Source organism: Manis javanica, chromosome 4 (genome assembly GCF_040802235.1).
Source record: "Manis javanica isolate MJ-LG chromosome 4, MJ_LKY, whole genome shotgun sequence".
Classification (NCBI taxonomy): Eukaryota; Metazoa; Chordata; class Mammalia; order Pholidota; family Manidae; genus Manis; species Manis javanica.
The window spans coordinates 114595242-114606128 of NC_133159.1; the positions used below are offsets into that span (position 1 = coordinate 114595242).

The 10887-nt window shown below is 53.0% G+C and overlaps 1 protein-coding gene across 1 annotated transcript in view; it reads left to right on the forward strand.

Annotated features, from left to right (window-relative positions):
• The window catches only part of DRC3 (dynein regulatory complex subunit 3), a 32444-nt gene that overhangs the window by 17573 nt on the left and 3984 nt on the right, over positions 1-10887 (forward strand). The window contains exons 7-11 of the mRNA XM_073234707.1: positions 193-303; positions 1687-1863; positions 5716-5847; positions 7530-7600; positions 9051-9174. Coding sequence (XP_073090808.1) covers positions 193-303; positions 1687-1863; positions 5716-5847; positions 7530-7600; positions 9051-9174 — 615 coding nt within the window. The remainder of the gene's footprint in view (positions 1-192; positions 304-1686; positions 1864-5715; positions 5848-7529; positions 7601-9050; positions 9175-10887) is intronic.

Consider the following 10887-nt stretch of genomic DNA (forward strand, 5'->3'; position numbering starts at 1 on the left):
ACATATGCCAGGCCCTTTGTCCAGGCCCTGCCCTGCCCTGCCTTCCTCAAAGGCTGAAGCCCATGTGCAGCATCCCTCCTCCATGAAGCGTCACTGACCCCAGTGCCCAGGGCAGGACCCTGCCCAGTAAGCCCTTGCCAGGGCCTGTGAAATGAACCACTCACCTGAGCCTGGCTATGTTTCTGAATGCAGGCTGCGTTTGTCGAGCACCTGAATGACTCCTTCCTGTTTGACAGCATGTACGCTGAGGATGTGGAGGGCAACAAGCTGGATTGCCTGCCTGGTGTCAGGGAGCTCTTTGAGACATATCCTTCCAAGTTCACAGCTCCCTCCTCTGGCAAAGCCTAAGTCCCAGTCTGCCTGGGGCAAGTCCCTCTCCACTCTGGGCCTCAGTTCCCTCATCCCTCTTGTGAGACCCTGGAAAGTAAAACCCCCAGTCAGAACAATGTACTCAAAAGGCAGCACAGAGTCAGGTCAGCTAAGAGGCGCGGGAAATGCTGTCTAGATGTCAGGGACACACTGAGTGTCAGCATGGCACAGGTCTGCTGTGCTAGACAAGCTAGGTTGTCAGAGATAGAGCATGGAAGTGTGGGTCTGTGGCACTAATCCTCATCAACCATATTTACTTGTCCCTGCTGTGCACTTCATATTCCGTATTTATGATTTTCCCAGCCACCCCAGTAGATGAGTGTCATTACTTATGAATCCCATTTTCTAGTTGGGGAAACTGAGCTTGAAGAGGTTGGCTTGTCCAAGGTCACACCATTAGAAGGTGGGATAAATCCTAGTCTGTGGGGCTAAGAGCCTGTATTCTTTCCCCCAGTTGACTGGAGCCCAGAGGAGGTGATCCCTGGCCTAAAGAGGAATGAGGGAACTGAGGCCCACGGTGACCCATCCGTTGGCCTAAATGGAAGTTGAGAGAACTTGGGACGGGCTCAGCCAGATGGAGAGTGCTGGAAGGAGGTAGAGAGTCAGAGGCTGCAGAGCCACCATCTCTGGGTGGAAAAAGCTCACTCGGAAGCACCCACCATTCCTCAAAGAGCGGGAGAGGAGCGGTGAGGTTGTGGGCCAAGCAAATGGTGAAGAGCGGGGCTAGCGCTGCCGCCCTCAGCTGGGTCACTGGCCTTGCATCTAGGCTGGAGCACCTGCTGACCGCAAGGCCTCTCCCAGAGACTCCATGCAACTGTACTGGCATGCCTCCACTACAGGTGAGGAAACTAAGGCCAGGGAGGAAGAAGTGGCAGAGCCAGAACTAGAACCTGGATCTCTCTTCCTCAAGCCTATGGTCCTGACACCTCCACAGGCTCCCTCAGTACACCTGCACAGCTGAGAATGAGGACAGGCCCTTGGCAGAAGTGCCCCCAGATAACACAACAGAGACAAATATACACTGCCCCATCCCCTGGCCAGGCCAGCTCCCCCAGGCTCCCAGCCCCCCGGCCCATCCAGGTCCCCGACAAGTCCCTGGGACCTTTGTTCGCACACCCTCCTTAGCTCTGTGGTCTCCTTCCGTGGCCCCTGCCTCCTCCCCCCATGCAGGTCCCACTCCTGAACACCTCAGGCTGAGGGTGGGGGTGCCCAACTACCACATTTTCCTCCAATTCTCAACCTGGCTCTGCACCACCTTCATCATGCGCCCTCCCAGCCTGCCCCCAAGACAGCCACAAGCTTCCTTAATAGCCACTCACCTACAAGGACAAATTTGTCATCATCTGCCTGAACATTTTTGAGTATGGCCTGAAACAGCAGGAGAAGCGGAAAGCGGAGCTTGACTCCTTCAACGAGTGCATCCAGGAGGCCATCCAGGAAAACCAGGCGCAGGGCAAACACCGGATTGCCCAGTTCGAGGAGAAGTACTTGCTGGTAGGCTTCACCCCTCCCTGAGCCCTCCCTGCCTCCTACTCCAGATACCAAATGCCAGGAGCCTGGCCCCACCAGAAGGGCTGCATACCCTCTGCCTCTCATGGCCCCTGAGACCCACTGTCGTTGTCCTTATTCACCTGAGATCACACAGCTCGGTGGTAGAACCATGGTTCAGCCTCCCACTGGCACTGCCGCAAGTCTGTGACCAACCTCAGCTGCTCCGCCATGCCAGGGCTGAGCCACACGGGGGATCTGTGGGTCTCTTCACCTAACAGGCCCAGGGCTCAAGGGGGCACTATCACTACTGTTAACAGTGGCTCTGTTACCACTGCTTCTCCTATGACCGTGACGATGGCTAGTTCCTCTCTGCGTTCACTTAGCAAACATTTTCTGGGCTGCTCAGTGCATAGCTCGAGGAAGCCAGACCCATGCTGGACATGGCTCTTGCCCTTAGCGAGCTCCCATTTGGTGAGGGGCACAGACCCAGGCTCTCCCCACTGCTGTGGTCAGCACTGTACTGGGGAGAAGCCCAGGAAGACTTGGGGTTCCCAGGGGCACCTTAACTCAGGCTGAGGCTTACAGGACAAAGAAGAATGGCCAGGGATGATGAAAGAAGGGTGTTCCACCCAAGGGAGCAGGTCCCCAGCATCCGGGACCTGCCTGACCCAGGCCACTCAGCCCAGCCCAAGCAGGGGCCATGTGGTGGGAAGACCACATTCCTAACCTGTTCTAAATCACAGATCTTTGTGAGACTAAGGAAAGCCATGGACTTTCTTTCCCCTCAGAAAACTGTTGGCATACAACAGGTATGTGACACTTGCCAGCAGCACCAAGGTCCTCAAGGAGTCTAGAAAGCCACTCCTAGTTGAGCACTCTTAGTTTAAAGTCAAGCAAAATCCCCTGATGATACAAGTGCAGGTCCAGTGGGGCTGGTGGGGGGCTTCTGTATGCTTCCCAGTCCCCCCTCCCGCCCCGCTCCCCAACTCGCATCGTTGTCTCCCGGGCTGCCCAGCAGGACTCACATTCTGTGTGATCTAACTCTTGAGAGCCTCCTCGGGTTATGGGAGGGGTGCCACTGTGCTCAACCAGAAGTTCAAACCTGTCAGCTGAGGAATACAGTTGGCTCACATTTATGTTTTGTTGGCCTGCAGAGGGTTTTTAAATGTTTTTAACATCCTGCTGACATTAAAAATGAGAAGATTTCAGAGAAAATTTGTGTTTGCCACCTTCTCTGGAGACAGTTGTCACTAGGGCCTGAGCAATGGGTTCCCCTCTGGCCAAGCCACGTCTCCAGTGCCTGTCTGGCACATCCTCTCTGACATTTCTCTTCTGGTTCCTGTAGCCACTGGATTTGGGAGGCCAACTGGCTACTCCTGAAGCTCTAGGCCAGGGCCCAGTCCTCTCAGCAGCAAATGCCACTGGAGAGGCAGGTCATGGGCCAGACCACAGCCAGTGTCGCACTCTCCCTGGCATCAAGCCCGACTCCCTGCCATGCTGCCCCTTCGGTTGGGGTGAGTGTATTGAGAGCAGGCTGCTCCCTCTGCCTCTGGGGCACTGGTCTGCGTGACTCCCATGATGCTGTCCCTCAAAGGCTGCCCCAGCTGAGCTGATGAAGCTGAATGCCTCTCTAGGAGTTCTCATCCAGCCTACATGCCAGACCCTTGGGGACCCGACATAGTGCTGGTGGCTGGCCTGGGGGTTCAGCCTGGCACTGGGATTTCTCAGAGCTCCACAGGTGCCTCCAGTGCTCAAGCCCAAGCCGAGCCCACTGTTTTGGAAGTTCACAGAATTCCTTGGGCCTGAGGCCCCCAGCACCCACCAGACACAGGACCTCTCCCCAAGCTGGTCCTGCACTCCTCCCACCACCCCACTGCACAGGGCTTACACAGCACCCCCTCCCGGTGCCCCGTGGGGTGCAGCTCCGAGCAGTACATGGGCAAAAGGCTCAAGTGGTCCCCTCCCTTCTTGGCCTGCATTTCCTCATTAAGGAAATAGAACTGTCCTCCAGAGCTCCAGTGGGGAGCAGAGGGGAGCAGCACCAGCACAAGTAGGGGACAGGCAGTCTGTGCACTGGTAGCAGCTTGTGGATCAGTAATACTTGTGTAAGCACAGACACGGGATGAGAAAGAGCACAGCCAGCCTGCCTCTGGCCCTGCATGTGTGTGTGTGTGTGCGTGTGTGAGATGAAAGTGTGACACACACTGTTCTGCACTTTGCTTTGCTATTTTATCTGTGCAGCTTAGAGATTCTTCCAAAACTTGAACTGCTTCACTTTTTTAGTAGTTGTAACATATCCATTGATGAGCCATAATTTATTAAGCTAGTCCCTGTGGATAGACAATTAAGTTTTTCCCAATCTTTTGCTCCTTCAAACAATGTTGCAATAACAACTTGGTGCAGCTTTGACCAGTAGGATGAAGTCCTAGAGGGGACCATGTATGGCCATTTTGCTAGTTATCACCCAACTGCACTCCACCGAGGCTTTACATCCTGCAGCCCTGCTGTTCCCTTGTCAAGCCAGGGTTAACCAAGCGTTCTCATCCCTGCCAATCTGCTGCACTTGAAATGTGTGTTCATTTCCTCTTATGTGGGGGTGAGCATCCCATTTTACAAATACTTGTATTTCTTATTCTGTGTACTATTTTTATATGTCCTTACCCATTTTTCTTTCTGTTTCTTGGTATATATCTATCTATTTTTTTAAGAAAAAAGTCATTACTTTGTAGGAGCTCTTTATAAGCTGAGAAATTAGCTCTGTTAGTGAATAAATTGCAAATATTTTTCCTAGTTTGTTGTTTATCTTGTCATTTTGTCTGTGGTGCTGTTGCCAATCAGAATTTAAAAATTTTTATGTAGCAGAATTTTTAATCTGTTTTTCTGATTATAATTAGAAAGAACTTCTCTATCTGAGATTATTTATTAAACCTCCCCCCCCCCTTTTTTTCCTTCTAGTACTTTTATGGCTTTATTTTGTACATTTAAATCTTCATTCTGTGGGAATCAGTTTTCATGGAAGGCTTGAGGCAGGGATCAAACTTGATTTTCCTCCAGATGGAGTAGCCATTGTTGTAAATATCATTCATCCCACTGAACTGCTCCCAGTCACTCTATCCTCCTTCACAACTAGTACCAAATCTCAAACAAGCTGACATTGCAGCCATTTGCCAAGTTCCCAGGCCCTGTGTTGGTGAGCGGTTGGTGTTCAGTGCCAGGCTTGGACACGAGGGTGCCCTCCAGTCATGAGCACCCTCTCATTCCAAACAGTTCAGCATCTGTTTACCACTGGTGTCCACTGGTTTGCTGGGGTGCTGTGTGGGTCCACCTAGGTTCCTCACAGACCAGCCCTATCTTATGTTTCCAGTGTCTCTTCTGACCTGTGCCTGCAATGAAGCCTTTTATCGGAGCCTCCGTTAGTCAAGCCCCTACTGTAAGCCAGGACGTGGTCACTTTGTGAAGCACAGGTTCTCTCTCTCTTTACATGAAGAAACTGAAGCTTAGAGAGTGGAAGTAGCTCACTTGAGGTCACATCACTCATAAGTAACCCAGACAGGACTCAAAGTCGATCCACTTGACTCTAAAGCCATTGCTCCTTCCCCCTAACCCAGCCACCTCTAATAAAAACCTGAGCTAATGTGGACTGAACACTCTCTAGCTAGTACTAGCATCTGCTCTAGCACAGAGAGGGTAAGCAGGTTCTACAAGCTCACATAATGGGCAAGTGGTGGACCTGACACTTAAACTTAGGCAGTCTGACCCCAGAGTCCAAATTTTCACCCACAAAACCAAACTGTCACCTATCATTAACCCATTATGCATAGGTGTGGATTCTTAAAGCACAGCTTTTGTTTCCAGAGTTTAAGTGCCATTCAAGATGAGTCTGAACTGACCAACATCGAGAAGAAGATAGAGGAATACAGCGAGGACATCACTGAGCTGTTCAATGTGCTCATGACGCTGGAGGTGCAGTTAGTGGAGCAGCTGGAGGTGAGGCCAGGGCCCTGGGTGCAGAAGTGATGCAAACCCGGTGATGCGGCTGCAGAACTACATTGGAGCTGGTGCCCTCCCAGGTGCTCCTCTGCCATCAATGCCCAGTCAGACTCAGCGTGTCAGACTAACGCTTTCTTGCTCATAAGACCTGTGTTTGCTTTTAATACATTTCAGTCACTTAGACTGCAAGTGAGTCCTGTGCAGCATGAGAGGTGAGCTCATTTCTCTGGAATCTTCCCCCCATCATGAGCCTCAGTGAAGAGAGGTTGACACTGGGTGGGTGCTTGAAGGAAACAAAGTGGACCCCCACTCTGGGACAAAACAAAGGCCCCTCAGCATGTTCCTGTACTTGCCACAACCTAGCCTAGCCTCGGAGAGGAAATGAAGAGGGCTGCTGCCTAAAATTCCTCAGTGGCCGGAGCGCCCTTTGTGTTCACAAGGCAGCAGGGCTGGGAGTCTGAAGTGCTGTGACGAATCTAACCTCATTGGATGCTGCCATGGCTGGGCCAAGAGATCACGCCTCATCAATCCCTCACATGTCGAGTGACACCTCAGATGCGGGATAGATCTCATCATCATATCACGTAGCAGGTGCTCGCTGCCCACTGGGGATGCTTGCACCCCACTGAAGGCAGCATGTGGAGCAGCGGGGGCGGGGGGACTCAGGTAGGGCTCCCAGCCTTTTCACCCCCCGGAACCTCTGCATGGCTGGGCAAACTTGTTACCAGTGGCCAAAAAGCTGTGAAGTGCACTCGTGCTTTTAGTGTCCTTGTTTTTATTCATTACAACAATGTTTACACACATTTGAAAAATGTAAACTTAGCTCGGCCTGCAGAAAGTCCTGAGACACGTAGATTCCCTGTGCCCCTGGAGTCTGTGGTAGATTGGGGTGACCCATCCTGGGGGCTCACGGGGTGGCAGGCCCCACCTTCGCATCTTCCATTGTTCCCTTACTCAAGTCCCATGTAGGCCCTGGACCAGATGGCAGCAGTGCAAGATGCCCTCAGGGAAGGAGGTGGGAACTGTGCAGGCAGCTGCACTGAGAGGGGAGGGCTGGGTAATAGCAGACCAGCATTCCTAAGGGCTTTGTCTCTGCCAGGCACCTGGAAGAGCATTTCACATGAAATACTTCATTTAATCTTCACCACCACTCCATAAGACAGGAACTAGAAGAAAACCCATTTCATAGATGAGAAAGTTGAGGCCCTTGGATGTGAAATGACATTCCCAGAGTTACACACAGTGGTGGAGTTGGGATACTGATCCAGGCAGTCTGGCCCTCAATGAATCCCTCCCTGTTTCTCTAGAGGTGATGGGTAGGTGCTACTGAGAAGCCCAAAGGAAGGGGGATAGCTCTTTGTGTGTTGTGCTGGTGGGGTAAGACCAGGACAGGTGCTCCTGGCAGAGGGACCTAGAGAAAGCACAGCATTAAACCTTCAGTTGGTAGTGAGTTAGTCGAAATGGCTGGCGAGTAACAGAACCGTGGGAAAGGGTCAGGAGAGAGAAGTAGGGTCAGCTGACACACATCTACCTGGGTGGTCAAGGTCATCAGTCTTTACCCTGAAGATCTGTGATTAGAGGAGGGACTGTTAAGTTATAAGGAGTACCTTTTGCTCTGATGCTAGGTCAGTCAAGTTCATCTAAATATGCATGTTAACTGTGTTCTTTATCATTTCCAGGAGACTATAAACATGTTTGAAAGGAACATCATTGACTTAGTGGGACTCTTCATTGAAAACGTCCAAAGCCTATATCTTTTCTTTGATGACCCTCCACAGAGGCACTCCTGGGCTGTGCAGTTGTCTAGACCTATCCCAGGGCTCCCCCGCCCCATGGGGGTAGGGGAGAGGCACCTGCATTTTTACCAAAAGGCAGAGGAGAATAAAGCTTCTTCACAAACTGAGCAGGATGCAAATTAAGAGGGGTCCTTTTCCAGGTGGCCACCTGCAGATCACACTCCTGCTACCCTCCCACTGCCACTACAGCCCTAAACACGTTGGCAGGGAGAGTTTTTAAAAACTTAGTGCTTTATAATCATACTTCAACTTTTACCAGAAATACCTAAGCCCCGTTTGATGTACAGAGAGATCTATACCTCCACCAAGATGATGATAAATTCATCACAGGCTCTATTTACCACCTTTGAAACTAGAGGAATGTAAAACGTCCAGTTTCTCACCAAGGAGGTTCATCTTCAGAGGACTGAGATTTGGCAACCACATGGAATGTTCAAAGAATGTTCCTCAGGATCTGAGGGAGTTTCCCAACCCTCAGAACAACGGCAGTGTGCAGAGTAAAGGTCTAGCTGTCCAGTGGGGTTGGTGTGTTTGAGGTCTCAGCATATTTTTTGTGTTGTAGGTGCACATGCAGCATCCATGTTGAAGACACTGACAAATTATTCATGATATCATCGGGTTAAAGTCAAGGTTAAGAGCTGACATTTGGGGCACCACACTTCTGCTGCCTGGACTCGGGGCCCTGCCATGTGGGGACAAACTGCTGTGCTCTGGTCCTGCCTTCCTGGCCCACAGTCCCATGTGGAGACAGAAGTTATAAAGGCAGTGAGTAGCAGCTGACCAGGAGGCCAGGCCTGGAGCCTCCCAAGGGAGGGTCCACTAAGTGAGGCCCTGAGCACAAACCAGAGCGACCAGGTAGAAAGGTGGGGGGACAGTCCAGGCAGAGGAGGCAGTCTGTGCAAAGGCCCTGAGGACAGGCCAGAGAGGTTTGGTTTCACGAGGAGGCCTAAAGGCCACAACAGAGTGGGAAGCTTCTGGAGAGCCATAGGAAGGGAGGGATGGGGTAGTGTCAACCTGCATGTGTAAGAGCACACTCCGGCTGCTGTGGGAAGCAGGGGCCAGAGTGCAGAGACCGCATGTCAGTCTACTGTCCAGACAGGAGGTGGTAGGATGGAGAGAAGAGGACGATGGAGGGACACTGAGGGGACCCAGCACCAAGGCTCAGTGCTGACTAGGTGAGGCAGGGGTGCCAGAATGGCCCTCGAGTTTGGTAGTGTCGGGGGACGACTGTGAGGGTGAGGATGCGGATGCACGGGCACATGGGAGGTTGCCCTTCTGTCCTCCAAAGTCCATTGGGTCCAGCAGAAATGGCCCAGCCCCTGAGTGCTTGCAGAGATCCCAGCCCACAGGTCAGGGCTCCCTGCCTGCTCCCGCCGTGGTCTTTGCTTAACTCGCGGCTGGCACGATGGCTCAGTGCCGGGACTTGGAGAACCACCACCACGAGAAGCTCCTGGAGATCTCCATCAACACTCTGGAAAAGATAGTGAAGGGCGAGCTCGAGGAAGACCTGCCAGACGGCTTGCGCGCGGTGAGAGCGGAGGGGCGGGGCGGGGCACCGGGGCGAGGGGGGCGGGGCACCGGAGGCGACGGGGCGAGGCGGTGGAGGGCGAGGGGCGGTGCACCAGGGGCGAGGGGGAGGAACGGCCCCGCGCAGCTCCGCGGCTGCCGTGAGCCTGACAACCCCGAAGCCTGCTTCTTCCTCTGCAGGAGACACTAACCCCCTTTGCTGGGGGCTGGGGCAGGGGAAATAGGCCGACAAACCTCCTGGTGGGCACTCGGTAGGGCCCAACTAAAGTGGAGCTCATAATAATTAAGTGGTTTCAACTCATAGTTTCCAAAAGCAACTTTTTGTGGGGCTTCTGGCACTTTCTGAGAGAAGCAGTTAGGTTAAGGTCAGAGATTTCCCCCGAAGGCCTTTTTAACCCTTGGGATTCTGTTGTGAGCAGCACTGCGGGGGTGTGGGGACCACCCCACTTCTGACCCTGCATGTTGCTGTCCCAAATCTCGCTAGGGAGCCTCTTGGCTCCTCTGCATTATGTCTCTGGGAAGGGGTGCAGGCCAGATACTTTCTTGTCAGGAGCCTGCTTCCATCCCTTCATCATTCATTCCACTCCTCATTTCTCAGCTTCTCTCCATCTCCGCATAACCACCAACTCAAGCTGTTGTCCATTGCCTGGACTGCTGGCCCCTTTCCTCCAGGCTGCTTTCCACACAGCAGTCTTGAGACCCTTTGAAAACCCAAGCCACATCATTTTGTGCTTTTGCACAACCCTAATGGCTTCCTCTTCACTAGAGTCCCCCAGACCCTCAAGCCTGGCCTGCCTCCATCAGTAACCTTTCCCCCACCCCATCCTTGGGGCCGCCCCAAGTCCCCCAGGTCTGCCCCTTTCAGTTGATATGCCACATGGCACACATCCTTCCCTCAGGTCTCCATGTGTCTAGCTTGTCCGGGTCATTCAGACCTCAGCTCAAATGCCAGCCCCTTGGAGAAGCCTTCCCTCATCACCTTCCAGAAAAACATCTCCCCATCACACACCTGTTTATTGTTGTCAGAGCCCTTACCACAGTGTCGGCTATCATGTTTGTGTTGATTTGCTTATGTGACTGTTCGCCCTGCATAGAGGCTCACAGGGAAGGCAGAGATGGCCTTTTCACCACCATGTACCTCCCAGTGTCAGGGTCAGGCGCATGGCACAACCACAGCACACTAGGGGCCAGTTCACTAGCCCCACTCTGTCAGGTGCTGGCTAAGTCCTGCAGGTGGAGGCCAGCAGGCCCCACTCCTGCAGCCTCTGTCTGAAGGCTGCAACAGACACCCAGTGCAGCAGCATGGCAGCAAGCCCAATCTGTTACCAGCCTTCCCTTCCCTAAACACCCACCAAATGCTGTTGTTTACCAGACACAAGATGACATCTTCCCTGAGCCCTGAAGTAAAGCTGCCCCCAAGAGCCCACTCTGGCACCCCAAGGTGTTGTGGAGCTCCCTCGGAGGCTCCCAGGTCTGTGACATCCAGCAGGCATAGGACTGAAACACGCTTCCTCCCTGAAGACTGGGACACACAGAAAAAGATGGGCCCTGAAGGTCAATGGCGGCAAACAAGCGGGGCTGGTGCTTCCAGTGGCTGGCCCTCTCCTGCCAGGATGGCTCTGCCAGGTGCCATCTGACACCTGCTCCTGTGGCTCCAGGAACACTTAGCACCTGCTGACTGGGTGGGGGCTGATCACAGTACCTCACCACTGTC